The 15,236-nt window shown below is 35.6% G+C and overlaps 2 protein-coding genes across 5 annotated transcripts; both read right to left on the bottom strand.

Annotated features, from left to right (window-relative positions):
* Positions 1 to 4,679: 4,679 nt before the first annotated feature.
* Positions 4,680 to 9,849, bottom strand: rpl18 (ribosomal protein L18). The gene is made up of 7 exons (XM_058399445.1): positions 9,721 to 9,849; positions 8,889 to 8,975; positions 7,931 to 8,038; positions 6,257 to 6,355; positions 5,821 to 5,944; positions 5,140 to 5,209; positions 4,680 to 4,817 (listed from the first exon to the last, which is right to left on the bottom strand). Exons 1-7 carry the CDS (start codon positions 9,832 to 9,834, stop codon positions 4,742 to 4,744), a joined length of 678 nt encoding a protein of 225 aa, XP_058255428.1. The 5' UTR covers positions 9,835 to 9,849; the 3' UTR covers positions 4,680 to 4,741.
* Positions 9,850 to 11,995: 2,146 nt separating this feature from the next.
* si:ch211-120k19.1 (uncharacterized protein LOC563199 homolog) lies at positions 11,996 to 14,725 on the bottom strand. Of its 4 annotated transcripts, none has more exons than XM_058395980.1 (6): positions 14,533 to 14,725; positions 14,026 to 14,173; positions 13,444 to 13,911; positions 13,097 to 13,167; positions 12,257 to 12,286; positions 11,996 to 12,163 (listed from the first exon to the last, which is right to left on the bottom strand). In XM_058395980.1, exons 3-6 carry the CDS (start codon positions 13,901 to 13,903, stop codon positions 12,032 to 12,034), a joined length of 693 nt encoding a protein of 230 aa, XP_058251963.1. In that variant the 5' UTR covers positions 13,904 to 13,911; positions 14,026 to 14,173; positions 14,533 to 14,725; the 3' UTR covers positions 11,996 to 12,031. The 4 variants fall into 4 exon arrangements, with proteins under 4 accessions (XP_058251963.1, XP_058251966.1, XP_058251974.1 ...); XM_058395983.1 differs by having other exon boundaries at positions 13,444 to 13,908; XM_058395991.1 differs by having other exon boundaries at positions 14,026 to 14,153.
* Between the last annotated feature and the right edge of the window lie 511 nt (positions 14,726 to 15,236).

Genomic DNA, 15,236 nt, shown 5'->3' with positions numbered 1-15,236 from the left:
TCATCTTCTTCTTCTTATTATTATTATTAGTAGTAGTGGTATTAGCAGTAGTAGTAGTGGTAGTATCATTAGTTTTATTATTATTATTTTAAAAAGGTTTACAAAGTGTCTCTCACAAGGAATTTGGTCAAGACAAACATATCCATGAACATTCGGTGCTGTATTCAAACTACAACATAATTCTTTAAATTAGGCTTCAACTTTTTAAAATACATTCCTGGAAATGATACCCACTAGAAAATATTGCAGGCAGATACCAACAATGAAAAGTGGTAGGTCATTTAACCACAAAAAAATCTACCAGACCACCTAGGGTTAGGGTTAGTGTTATGGTAACCCTAACCCTAACCCAGTTATTTTTTCCCAGTGGTAGCGGTCATTTAACCACAAAAAAATCTACCAGACCACCTAGGGTTAGGGTTAGTGTTATGGTAACCCTAACCCTAACCCTAACCCAGTTATTTTTTCCCAGTGGTAGCGGTCATTTAACCACAAAAAAATCTACCAGACCACCTAGGGTTAGGGTTAGTGTTATGGTAACCCTAACCCTAACCCAGTTATTTTTTCCCAGTGGTAGCGGTCATTTAACCACAAAAAAATCTACCAGACCACCTAGGGTTAGGGTTAGTGTTATGGTAACCCTAACCCTAACCCTAACCCAGTTATTTTTTCCCAGTGGTAGCGGTCATTTAACCACAAAAAAATCTACCAGACCACCTAGGGTTAGGGTTAGTGTTATGGTAACCCTAACCCTAACCCAGTTATTTTTTCCCAGTGGTAGCGGTCATTTAACCACAAAAAAATCTACCAGACCACCTAGGGTTAGGGTTAGTGTTATGGTAACCCTAACCCTAACCCTAACCCAGTTATTTTTTCCCAGTGGTAGCGGTCATTTAACCACAAAAAAATCTACCAGACCACCTAGGGTTAGGGTTAGTGTTATGGTAACCCTAACCCTAACCCAGTTATTTTTTCCCAGTGGTAGCGGTCATTTAACCACAAAAAAATCTACCAGACCACCTAGGGTTAGGGTTAGTGTTATGGTAACCCTAACCCTAACCCTAACCCAGTTATTTTTTCCCAGTGGTAGCGGTCATTTAACCACAAAAAAAATCTACCAGACCACTAGGGTTAGGTTAGTGTTATGGTAACCCTAACCCTAACCCAGTTATTTTTTCCCAGTGGTAGCGGTCATTTAACCACAAAAAAATCTACCAGACCACCTAGGGTTAGGGTTAGTGTTATGGTAACCCTAACCCTAACCAAGTTATTTTTTCCTAGTGGTAGCGGCCATTTAATCTACCAGACCACCTTATTATATAATATTTTAAGCGCTAAGCAGATTGTGTTAAATCCTACTATGTACAACACACACACACACACACCCCTAACATTCTTTAATAAAATCTTTTATTGTCTCACAAAATTGATGAAACTGATCATTTACTTACTGCACATCAAATCATAATGTATATGATAAAGTAAAACACAATGAACGTACATTCAGGTCCATAAATATTTATACATATAAGTATATGTTATTTTAGTTGTTGTTCACAGAAGCTGGAAATAGATAATGCTGAATTAATATGAATATTTCAGTTACAAGTAAGTAGCTCAAAGGTTAAAGTGTGACATTTGCATTTTGAATCTGTTGCTGTTAATTCTCAGTATGAAGAGTCACTGTCAAGGCAGCAAAGCACACATGATCTGTATCTGGACCTGTTTAGTGCTCAGAATATTTATCATTTCATTTCAACTCTTGTATTCTGTAGTGAGCAGCTGAAATAAGAAGAACTTTGTCAAAGTCCAAATATCCATGGAGCTAAGGACCAAACACATCATCTTGCCATACTGTAAAATCACTCAAGAAATAATGTCTTCCACACACTAATGCAATTTTATTTATAACCATTAAGATGTGTTTTCACTTTGTTATCACTCTGGGCAACACCTTAAACATGCAACAGTGTTTCCCTGTCAGAGAGGCATGCAAGCAACAAGTGGAACCAGTGAAGTTAGGACCTCTTAACTAGAGATCTATACAACAACTATACATGCATACATCTATACCTCTTTAACCCCTTTTAACGGTTAAAGTACTTATCAGCAGACAATTCAATACTCTGCTAGCCCAGGAGAGAAATGAGTCAGAAGATAAACTGGTGTCAGACCAGTAGATAAGAATTGCAAGCCGAATGTGAGCGAGATGATTTTCCAGGTTGCTCAGCAGATTTATGAAGCACTTACCAAAAATGACCTCATTATTCTACTTCATTTAGAAAATGCATCAGAAAACAAGTGACTAGCATCAGCATTTTTTTTTTTTTTACAGTGTTTAATCTCAAGCACAATTTATAGCGAATATAAAAACAAAAAAAAAAATACACTATAGCAGCAATTGAGAAAGAAAACCAATGGCTCCATCTTTCATGCACGACAATTACAAAAGCAAACACTGTACTAGGGAGAACACTCTAAGCAAACCACAGCCATAACAATGAACTGAGTCTCTTCCTGAAAATACGTCTGTAGAGAACGCTCAGCAACATCAAAGCCAATTTCGTTTCGAACACTTTTGCAAAACCACCTTCATTACCTTCGATACCTACGTAAAACACTGCTGCAACAACGCAGGAGTAAGTTTTGTTTTGATAGATTGAAACACTGGCTCTCACCCTCAGTCCTGGGAACTCAGTTTTGTGGTTTCTGTGTTTTAATACATCTCATTCAATTTAACAGGTAACTCAATTCTGCTGGAATGCATACTGGGCTTCAGTCCGAGTGCAGCAACTCTGCAAAACCTACTGTATGTTTGGGGTCACAACAATAGTAAATCTTCAGGTAAATAAATACTGGTCAAATCTGCAATACCATACTGGTAAAACAAAGTAAAGCAAACTGGGCAAGATCCAAGGTACATCACACGCACAAACCATTGACTTCTATACATATTGTATTAAAGGCAATTATATTCTATACTTCTATACATATTTGCTTCCATCTATTGTTTCCTAAACTCCATTGACATTGAGACTGGACCATAGAGATAAACATGTTCTTTCATAAAGTGGTTTCACCCGTTTAAACAAATCACACACCAGGAATAAGACTAAAGTTCTTTACGATAAACACAAACTCCGTAAGAATTTATTTGAAATGGGTCAAGCTGAGATTTTCCGCAAACTTTGGTCGAACTTGTTTCAAACATTCACTGCTGACATGCTTTTCACCGAAAGAGATGACTAGTATTGTTGAGGATCTAGAGCCGTTTCCAGCTCTGAGCCATTTCTCTACTTGATACGTCATGGCATGTTTAGTTGTATTCTCAGAAAAATAAGACAACGTGCATCATGCATACAGTTTATGTTAATTATTGCTTGAGGAAAAATTGCATAACAATCTTTCACAAAATAGTAAAACGTAAACGATTCATCGGTGTAGGATTTTAAGGCACAAGCATTAATAGGAGACTTGACACTGAATTCTGAACATCATGCATATGAAACACTGGGAAATGTAATCTTAATTATTCATCTGATTCATTAAATATGGAAATCTTTTAACATTTTTTTTTAACCAAAGACAAACAAATACAGGTAAGAAGTGAGAGAATGATTTCTAATGGAGAAGAACAATTAAAAACAATCCACTGAGAAATTCAGTTGCTTATAATAAGCTAGGGAACATGACCACTTACATGGGAATATCTATCAGCATTAATCACTGGACTGAGCATTTTTCAGCCCAATCATATATCTGTGCCAAGCAGCCAATAAACCAACCAACCAACCAACCATCACCACCAAAAGTCAGATTTACACGGATTTAGTTTAATATATGCATGTGTATAAACTAAACCTGATTTACCACCATGGGAAATATGGACATTGAATTAGAAGTGCCAGTATAGTGCCACCCAATTATTTAACTTTCCATCAGGCTACGATGGATATTACCACTTTGAGATGTGTCAGTAAATATAAGCACATATTAACATCTGAAGACACTGAGAAAGTGTACTTTGGGTGGCACTGTAAAAATAGCACCTGCTCAGTGTTTTGGAAAAACACCCCCCCCCCCCCCAACACTTCTACTGAACGACCAAATTTCCAACACCAATCAAATTGAAACAGCTTATCAAAAATTAGCCACAGCAGCTTTAAGCTTAGAGAAGAGTTTCCACTGACGCTAGTTCAGCTGCTGGTTACACTGATACTGAAACTTAAAGTACAGATACCATATGACAATAACATTTAAAAAAATATATAAATACCAGCCACATCTCCACATTTTCCATTTAATGTGGTAATGCATGATGTAAGAGCTACAAGATCTAACAGCTTGCAGAAAGCAATCAGAATTTCTGCAGGAAAATGACTAAAAAATAGATAACATTAATTTCAATAAAATAAACCATAAAAAAAAAAAAAAAAAAAGGTGCAAATACTCATACTGCTTCATAGGCCTATTAAAAACTGAGAACACTCATGAATAGATAAATGACGTGTCTAAATAGATGTCAGAATAAAGCAAATTCTCTACTACAGTAAACCTGACCACATGATTGTCTTGGTTTGAATAGATGAATAAATATCATAAATCTGATAAAATAAAGACGAATGATTCAAGCTGACTTCACGCTGCTCAGAATAAAAGAGAAATGTCACAAAAGCCTCTGGGGTTGAAAAGCCCATCTTTATTTGCATTATGACAATGACTACAAAACAAAGACACAGCTTTAGTTCTTGTAACCACAGCCAGGTCTGCGACCACGAGCGCGCTCAAACTTCCTGCCTTTGGAACGGACATAGGGCCTGTGGGGAAAAGCAATCTAATTAAAAATCATGCACAAGCAATACACCTTCAGTCTCACTGTTTTGTAATGAGCTGATGTAGAAATGTTGATGTATTCCATATGCTAAGACATTAGGCAAAAGCTTAGAGTACTGAAGCAGTATGTACAAAAACTTGGCGCTAAAAAAATAAATTGTTAAACTAGTTTTGATGTGCTATGCAAACCAACATAACATTAAGGAAAGCAGTGTATTAGTGAACAAGAATTTACCTTCAGTATGTTAACTGAAGCTTATAACCTTTTGTTAAATGTTTAATTAGTGAAATCAGTAAAGTTCTTACTTGGTGTGGCTGTGGGGAGTTCCAGGGGCTTTTCCGAAGTGCCTATACACCTCCCTGGCCTTGCGGGGTCCTTTAGAAACAAACCATTACGACAGAAATTAGAGTTCAATAACATGCTCATAAAGTAGTAGTTATGTTCCAACTTGAAAGGCAACTGTACATAAAATTGATGTTACACTCAAATGTGTGTAAAAAGTCATTAAAAACAAAAATGGGCAGCTTAAAAGAAATGTTAAAATTTGAGGAAAAAAAAAAGGTGTTTGGACAGCAAAAAGAAACCTCACACAAAATCCGACTTTCACATCAGACCTAAGCAACATGCGTTCTGTGTCCAGTTAAGTTCAGATTATGCAATGTTCCACTCTTTATGAAACAGTTTTCATGACTTGTTTTTTCATTTGGTGTCTGCGTTTCTCAGTGTCAAACTTCATACAGCTGGGGATGAATCTCACAGCTCTCATGTCAGTTATTCCACTTACTCTTTTACTCAATTAACATGTCTCTTAATACGCCTTAGATACATCAGTATCTGAATAAATCCTGTATTATAAGGCATAATCATGTTTAAATGAATTATATTAAAGATTACTAATTATTTATTATTAATTTGTAATAACACACTTGCCTGGAACAATGATAGTTACTCTGGTTAATTGATGCAGTTATTTGTAATGTACTTACCAGACAGTAGCACGGTGCCCTGTCCTTTGGGGGCAGCTAGAGCTAGCTGATCAAAGGTCATGACCTGGCCACCAGCCTTCAGGATCCTCCTACGAGCTCCTGCTGTCACCCTCAATGCACACACCTGAATAAAAGCGATAAGAGTGAGCACTTCTGTGAGTATTACATCCACTATATCTAAACACTGCCAAATAACCAACAAACTAAACCTAACACCATGTGATATAAACTGGATAAAACAAACTGAACTTAAGCAAATCAGAGAATTAACAGAATATAGAGTCATGAATAGAAACAAATCCACATTTTCCCCCCAAATATTCCACACAAATCAGATTACATCCCACTTAATGAATCATTTCAATTATACTAGATGAACAGATGTGAACAAAACTGGTTTTATAACCAACATTCAAAATCAAAAGTTTACACTCACCTTCAGTTTGGGGATGTTCTGAATCCTGACATCATCAGTGATGGTTCCCACAACAACAGCCATCTTGTTATCACGGCCCTGAAGCTTCATTTTACGGATCTGAGTACAAAGCATAGACAAAGCCAATCATGATTTTTGGGGGGAAAAAGGAAAAAAAGCTACGTGCAAGCTAAGTTAAATTGTGCAATGGAATCACTATACTCTGATGTAGCTGTTGACTTTAGAATTTCAGAACAAAAAAAAAAGTCTTAAACCAACTCCCCATCCATCAATTCCATTTAAATCTCAAACAACCTGCATTTTTTCCAAATCTTTTTTTCCAGCACAAAGCTCTATTGCTCTCCTGACCCAAATTGGAATAAGAAAATGATGGATGCAGTTTCCATTATTCAACTAGTCTATGAAAACACATGAGGTTAAAAAAAACCACACCCATGCAGTAACAACCAGCATATTGTGCATTTACAACATTTGGCAATACACAATTTCTCATTTTATACAATTGAGCAAATGAGGGTTAAGAGCCTTGCTCAGAGGTGGCAGCTTGATGGACCTGGGATCTGAACTCACAACCTTCCGATCAGTAGTCCAACACCTTCACCATTAAGCTACCACATCCCATATTGTAAGTGGCTGCAATACTGAAACTTTGGGCTAAAACCTGGTGAAGTGTTAATAAGTAAACTGTAAATGTAACCCTTTTTAAACCAGCCTTTATATTTATATATATATATGTATGTATGTATATGTATGTGTATATGTGTGTGTGTATATATATATATATATATATATATATATACATATATATATATATATATATATATATATATATATTTATATATTTATATATATACATATATATATATACATACATATATATATATATATATATATATATATATATATATATATATAATATATATATATATATATATATATATATATATATATATATAAATATAATACAATGTTAATGTGCTTATGATCTCAGATCTCCAATTGGCTCAGTTGAGTCCTGTATAACTGTCTACCATCTTGAAACTATGGTTGTGTTGTCTCCACTTGACCCACATGTTGTACATTATTAATAAGGCACAGAGAAATGAGTACTCTTTTGTTGTTTTTAGCAGCCAAAAGTGAAACCTGACTAACATTTCTCTTAAGAAATGGCTCAAATGTTTTCTATTTAACAAAATGTCTCTTGATGTCAGTGCGGCAGACAACGGTTAACTTTTGGGAACAACAAAAACACACCAACTAAAAGAATCTCATTTAAATGCACATGACATTTCAATAAACATTCACTAATGTTCTTAACTTTCATCTGTAGAAAAACCTGTAGTTAATATGTATGGTTCTCCATATACAAGACTTTGTATTTTCTTTACATTTGATCTTTCAACTTTTTTTGCAACACTGGCAATAGTGACACAACGGAAGTCTAATAAAACCATGATATCTCCTGTTTTCTGTGAAGCCTAATCAATGTCAGGTTTCTAATAGTCATATCGTTTCTGTGGGTGGTTTGATACAGTGCCACTGGTATAATCAAACTGATTAAAGCATATAAGGGTAATAACCAGTTTCACCAGTCCACCAGAGTGTTAATACTCTTTTTACCAAAACTGTGCAGTAGCAACAAGAGTGCAGTACTAATTCAGTCGGGTTACTGACCAGGCGAGACAGAGACAGAGGTGGCCGGTTGCTCTTGCTCATGAAGAGTCTCTTAAGGATGACCTTGTTGAAGGGAGCATCTGAACGACGAGCCAGGAACCTGTACAACTATTATGAACAAAAACAACACACAATCAGAATGATTAAGAATAACGTGCTAGACATGTCACCTTACCAAATAAAGATTGAGTGTTTTCACCCATGCAGTGTTTAGTCCATTTCAATTAAACCCTGGTGTTTCCCCATGGTTCAGATTAATTAGGCAGTTGAGCCCGCAACACTTACAATCCGGGCCAAAATAACCAGATCACGACCTACATAGTCAGGCAGTCAGAGTCTGGACCAAGCTAAATTTAATGTGACTTGAAGCGATTCAATCATAATTTACTGAACCAAACATTGTCATGTGTTACAGGCAACATCTTTCTGGAGATGCAGGCTGCAAAACTGAACCAAAATACAGAGCTGTAGGATTGCAGAAAGCAACCTGTTTTGTATATTTGGACTGAAACAAAAACAGTGAATGTGATCTATAAGGTTTTGAAGTATAATTAACTGAATGTTTTATCTTTAGGAAATTGACAATTGACACACTCGGCAAAGCAGTTACCTTTTTCAGGCACTGTATTTCTGTCTACTAAATGAAGCCTTTATGAGAACATTTGTATTTATGGGAAAAGAAAGAGCAAACACACCAATAAACAAATTACATTTACGGCATTTAGCAGACGCCTTTATCCACAGTGACTTACATTCTATCCCTTCTTTTTTTTAATACAACTAAGCGTTAATGAGGGCCTTGCTCAGGGGCCCAGCACTGACAGCTTGGTGGACCTCGGATTCAAACTCGCTACCTTCTGACCAGTAGTCCACTAAGCTACCACATCCCTTTTATCATCATCCCAACATTTTACATTTAAACTGTGATACTTTTGGGGGGACAAACCAAGTTACTCACCTTGACCAGGAGCCTCAGGTAGATATCCTGGCTCTTGGGCTCCTTCCTGTGAACCTTGCGGTCCTTGTTGTGTCTGATGTCAACTCCCTGCAGAAATAACAGCCAGCCATATTAAACACTGATATCTTTCAGAAACTGACACCATCAATGATGTACAGAAGTGTCTGTCTAAAAAAAAAAAAAAAAAAAAAAAACCGTCATAAGAGCAAAAGATCTGAATCTGATCACTGCACGTGAATACCACTGGAGATTAGCATCAATGAGGTATGCTAACGTTAACCAGCTAGCTACTTCAGAAACATGGATAGTTAAACGGAGGCAAAAAAACAAATGAGTGAAAAATATAATTTAGGTCATTTTATTGCAAATCATATACACACTATGGCCTTGACATACAATATATTCCCCCAACACCCCCCACACACCGAGTGCTGCACACACCGGGAGAGTTAGCTAGCTAGCGACCGGCTATTACACAAGTCTGCTCGTTTAATTCAACTAAGCACTGCTTACAGTATTTACTCAAGTTTTGTTAGTTCATTTGTTTAGAAATGGGAATAAACCACATACAGCTGGACTGATGTGATACAAAAGGTCCACATCACAATACACACGCTTTCATACATCTAGAAGAGAGGGCCGCTTGACTGTATGATATTAGTGTACAACGGTGTTACAACTGCTAATGAGCAAAAAATCTTTACAAAAACTCATCCGGGCAACTCTATTAGACTCGATTAAATCCATTTCCGTCAAATAGGACAACAGAGATACGAGGATGGATACAGATTTTAAAAGTACACGTCCCAAAATAGCCAAAGCTGCTACCTACCATCTTGGACTCAGAGGGAAAAGGGAAAAGGAAGTGTCGTAGTCTCGCGATAAAGTGTTCAGCGAGAACACGCTGGCGCTCGCGATAACACGTGACCACAACTTCTTTTCTCATTGGTCATAGCTATAGTCAGTCATTCGTGTGTGTGTGTGTGTGTGTGCGTGTGCGTGCGTGTGCGTGCGCGTGCGTGCGTGCTGCAGTGACAACAGCAAGGGAAAATGTCTTCTTCTACAAAATGCTTTGGAACCATAGCGTTTTAAAAGACTCGTTTCTTCAGCCCTAATAATGACTGCGTGTTTCATAACAGTTTGATTTCAGACGATTATTTTATGTCTAATATTTAAACATAGTATTTATCATTTTAAGTCACATATCACTTACATCCAGGATTAAAAATATCCAAGGAAATTATACTAAGACAGTGTATGTGTCAAATAAGTGTTATCAACTGATAAAGTTAAGTGATATAATTTTTAATATGAAAACTTACCTAAAAATGTCCGTTTGACTGAAAACATCAGTCCCTGAATATCTGACTAAATTACTAGATAATAAGAAATAAGATACTAAAAATAAGATAGCATTGTTTCATTAGACTTCAGCCATTTGTTTAAAAAAGACATTTGAAGGCGTACATGTAGCTTATTATTATTATTATTATTATTATTATTATTATTATTATTATTATTATTATTATTATTATTATTGTTGTTGTTGTTGTTGTTGTTATTGTTGTCGTCACTACAAATTTCAGTAACACTCCAGCAAAGTACAAATATTCTCAAGATTAATAACATTTAAGTAGACTTCATGAGTACACTTTCCACCCCTGTATCAACAATAATACTTACAGACTATGTGATTTTAAAAAAGGATATGTATTTCAAAAAGTCATTAATCTGGACAACTAATCGTATAAATAAGTACTGTTTATGTTACGTTTATTATTATTATTATGATTATTATTATTATTATTATTATTATTATTATTATTATTATTATTAATTTATTTTTACACCAACAGACTTTCACCCCCTCCCACTACACATATACCCGATTTCTTTCATATTTATTTATAAGCATATCTGAATAAAGAGTTATTCAACGTACCAAATATATCACTGTCCCATTCTGTAGTCTGAACCGTGACATAATAACCGCACATCATGCTACTATATAACACGTTCAATATTACACATCACCTTTTATTACCTCTTCTTATTTCTATTCATTCTTTTAGGCTTAATTTTAAATGTAGTTTATTTATATGCACGGTTGGACGAGTGGCCGGGTTTTCATTTCAGTGCAAGTTCTATAGTGTATATAATTGTGTACGTGACAAATAAAAATCTAGATTTGAATTGAAGTTAAGTGTCAGAATGATGATGATGATCATCATCATCATGATTATAAGCGCTGAACTGCAGGGAAACTATTGGCGCGACTCGAAGCAGTATGACGCAAAGAACATGACTTCCGCATAGTCACGTGACCGTACAATTCCTTTGAAGTTCAGCGACGACTCATATTCTAGTCATCTGCTCTCTAGTCACTTACCGACAGCCTTTTCCGTTCACAAAGTTATCAAAACAGAAAAGATTTCAGTCATTGGTGTAAAAAGAATGTTATCTAAGTATATTTAACATACATCGATCAGCCATAACACTATGAGCACTGACAGGTGAAGTGAATAACACTGATTAGCTCCTCATCATGGCACCTGTTAGTGGGTGGAATATATTAGGCAGCAAGTGAACATTTTGTCCTCAAAGTTGATGTGTTAGAAGCAGGAAAAATGGTAAAAAAAAGTGTAAGGATTTGAGCGAGTTTGACAAGGGCCAAATTGTGATGTCTAGACGACTGGATCAGATCATCTCCAAAACTGTGGCTCTTGTGAGGTGTTCCCGGTCTGCAGTGGTCAGTATCTATCAAAAGTGGTCCAAGGAAGGAACAGTGGTGAACCAGTGACAGGGTCATGGGCAGCCAATGGTCATTGATGCACGTGGGGAGTGAAGGCTTGTCCGATCGTTGTCCGATCCAACAATCGAGCTACTGTTGCTCAGATTGTTGCAGAAGATAATGCTGGTTCTGATAGAAAGGTGTCAGAATACACAATGCATGACGGGTCAGGGCTGTTTTGGCAGCAAAAAGGGGACCAACGCAATTAGGCATAATGTTATGCCTGGTCAGTGTATATTAGCAAGATCATTTATAAGGCTATTAAAAGATTGTTTGTTAGATTGAAGAGATGCAGACTGATAGAAAAGAGCAGCAGACTAGTTTTTATTTCATAGTGCACAATTAGTGAATGTTATGAAGTACAAATGGAGTGAGATTCATTCTTCTGCTGTCGAAAATGACACAGAAACACAGTCCAGCCGAGAGAGATTCCTCCAACAAAAACTGTGCGTGCTATCGGGGGGACCAGAGAGAAATTTACGGCCTGTAATAAAGAAAACAGCAGAACATTTGTATTTGCACTTTAAGGATCAATAGCTAAATGGATGAATGGGTTGGGGGATGAGTATTATCATACCTGCATTATGGACCAGTAGACAACCCCAGTCTACCAAAACAGAATTAAAGATCAGATACATAAAAGATTCTAAATCACAGATTGTGATGAGACTGTTTACCAAAAACATCACACCTCAAAGTGTTTTATTCCCTAATATACCAAAACTATTCCCTAATAATAAAATATCTTTTTACTCCACTATTTTGATTGTAATAAGACAAAAATGTAGCTTCTTATATTACTGAGAAACCAGAAAGTGCAATGTCCTCTGTCCTGAAGACCCATATGAGAAACCATTAAGGCAGCAGCTTTATTTTGACTGTTACCAAGCACAGAAATTGGGGGCAATTACCAAAAAAAATTCACCATATGAAAGATTACACATTTTTGTTTAAAATAATACATTTATGTGGAGAGTCCTTGTGTTAGTTGCTACTATAAAAATCAATACATAAGTAGAAACTGACTTGTGCTTTTATAGAAAATTAATGAATATCTTCTGACAACATCATATTCAAGCGTTCAACACTGCGGTGGCTTCAATAAAATTATTTCATAGGTTAATTTAAAAAGCTCATTTGAAATATACTACTATCAGTTACCACAGTTATTAATCTACACCATGATTAATACAATTAAGTGGCTATTAAAGAAGCCACTTAATATAATATATATATATATATATATATATATAAATATATATATATATAATATATATATATATATATATATATATAAATATATTTCTTGGAATAAATAAACGAAAGAGCACAGGATACAGAACACTTAAAAGTTCTGTAGTTAACTTTTAACTTTTTGCTGTTTGCTGTTGAGTTGTCCAGAATGTAATAATCCTACCTTGTAGGAAGTCCAGAATTTATTTTTCCAGTCTTCCAAGGGGTCATCTCGCCCTTCTAAGGTACTCAACCCTTTAAAAAATGTAAAGATTGTTTACTAAACAATCTAAAATAAAAAATATTTATTCATTAATTATTTAAGTCAGTAGTCTAAACAGCAGATCAGACACTTTGGGAGTAAATTAAATTAAATTAAATTAAATTAAATTAAATTAAATTAAATTAAATTAAATTAAATTAAATTAAATTAAATTAAATTAAATTAAATTAAACATTCAATACATCATTTTAAAATCATGAGGTGTTCTTGGAGAATGTTGTGTGTTGGACAAACATTTCCTTACTCACCTATATAAAAGGCACTTATTGTTGCCGGAGCAGCAACTAATTGATCCAGAAAGACTTTCACAAATATTTTGGCCCCTCCTCCAGGAAACCTCTTCTCTAATGCACGTAGCCAGTGGTAGTTGAAGTTGGAATGAAAACATAACCCCACCAATGCTACTCGAAAAGTCTGGCTCCAATCAACACTGTGCACTGGAACATTTGTCACTGTTACTGATGAATCCTTTTCTCCTGCTGAATGCTTGCTCCATTCAGAGCCCTTGAGGTGAGCCACAGCACCTTCCTCTCTGGATGTAACTGCTGCCTCCTGTTCAGAGATTTCCCCATTGAGCTGAGTGCTTTGACCACCTGTACCTCCCAGCATGCTTTGCTGAATCAGATCTGCAGTGGCAAACAGGGTTGTATAGCCCACCACATTGCTAATGTATGGATAGGATCTGAACACGGCCCACACTCTATTCATGCTGCCTGCTGGAATGGAAGATAAAAGAATGAGAGCACTCTCACAAAGACCTTGAATACATTTAGGTACTCTATAGTGAAGTACTCTATATTTTAGGAAATTAAGACAAAGAAATAACTCACCATACAGTTGAGAGTCTATGAGTGTTTAAAACAGATCGCTGGGTATATTTTATCTAACTTTAATCTGATTGGATCCAGCACACAACAGAGTGAGGGCTCAGTCCAAGCCTTGACCAATGAGAGCTAGCCTGTGCAGTGGGTCAAAGTTCTATGTTCATAAATGAAAGTGTGATAATGATAAGCCTTTAGCAGACAACGCAAAACGTGAGAAAATAACACATGCTGAAAAAAGACTGGAATAAAAAACAGCAAGTAAATAGGTGTGTTGGAAGTAAAGTAAGACATAGATTAATATAACACCATTTATTTCAGAAACAGATTGTAAAATGTACTGATACGAATTTTGTTGCAAAAAATATAATTTGTCATTTTTATTCAACTCATGAAAAACAACAGATTTTCATATTCTATGCAGCACAAAGCACAAATAGAAAACCTAAGTGTAAATTAGGAGTGACAACATCGCAAATTATTTGTAAAGCTACAAAAGACACATGTACAACTCACCACTTGGGATTAGTTATCTTGCTTGTAGGCTCAAATTAGCAAACATTCAAACTTTAAGCACACACCCTCCATAAGATTGTCTTAACACCACTCTGTGATTGGGATTCTCCATTATATTGAGTTCCTCAAGGTGGTTGGTATTGAGAGTGGGGTTTCCTTCAACCGAAAAGCACATGGTCTTCAGTGGCTTCTGTAAAGCAGCTGGAGTGTGCCTATACTAAAAATAGGTCTCCACCCCCTCTCTTACTGCTAATGTCTTACTTATGCTGCTCATTATAATATACTGACAAATATAAATAATAATATAATATATATTTAATGAATATAATGTCTAGAATCAATTTGGTTCAAGTTATCATATTAAACAGTGTTACAGGAATGGGACTCTTACTTAAAATTAAGTTAATACAATAATAAAAAAAATATTTAGTATAATATAATACTATATTTCAGTTCCATAAAATATAATAAAATAATATATAATAAATTAATATATTACATGAATCACATGTAATAATATATACATGAATATATTACATGAATCATGTGGTCTTTGAGGCTCTTTTCTGTGACAGTTAACCTGAGTTCACAGCTTATGAGCAATTTGCTTCTTATTTCCCTAAATATGAACTTCAAACTTTTAGATGCTCGTTTTCTAAACTGAGCTTTCCATTATTTCACATTGTGCAAATATCTACTACTTC

Source organism: Hemibagrus wyckioides, linkage group LG01 (genome assembly GCF_019097595.1).
Source record: "Hemibagrus wyckioides isolate EC202008001 linkage group LG01, SWU_Hwy_1.0, whole genome shotgun sequence".
Lineage (NCBI taxonomy): Eukaryota > Metazoa > Chordata > Actinopteri > Siluriformes > Bagridae > Hemibagrus > Hemibagrus wyckioides.
This window is presented reverse-complemented; position numbering and strand designations above follow the sequence as displayed.

Excerpts from the sequence above, each read along its gene's own strand:
- rpl18 (XM_058399445.1), bottom strand. The coding sequence starts at position 9,834 with ATGAGAAAAGAAGTTGTGGTCACGTGTTATCGCGAGCGCCAGCGTGTT. Across the intron at positions 6,356-7,930 it reads CTCTGTCTCTGTCTCGCCTG|ATCCGTAAAATGAAGCTTCA; the intron begins GTCAGTAACCCG and ends CTTTGTACTCAG. Across the intron at positions 4,818-5,139 it reads ACTCCCCACAGCCACACCAA|GCCCTATGTCCGTTCCAAAG; the intron begins GTAAGAACTTTA and ends TTTTCCCCACAG.
- si:ch211-120k19.1 (XM_058395980.1), bottom strand. The coding sequence starts at position 13,903 with ATGAATAGAGTGTGGGCCGTGTTCAGATCCTATCCATACATTAGCAAT. Across the intron at positions 12,287-13,096 it reads AATTCTGGACTTCCTACAAG|ACTGGGGTTGTCTACTGGTC; the intron begins GTAGGATTATTA and ends CTGTTTTGGTAG. Across the intron at positions 12,164-12,256 it reads TCTACTGGTCCATAATGCAG|GCCGTAAATTTCTCTCTGGT; the intron begins GTATGATAATAC and ends TCTTTATTACAG.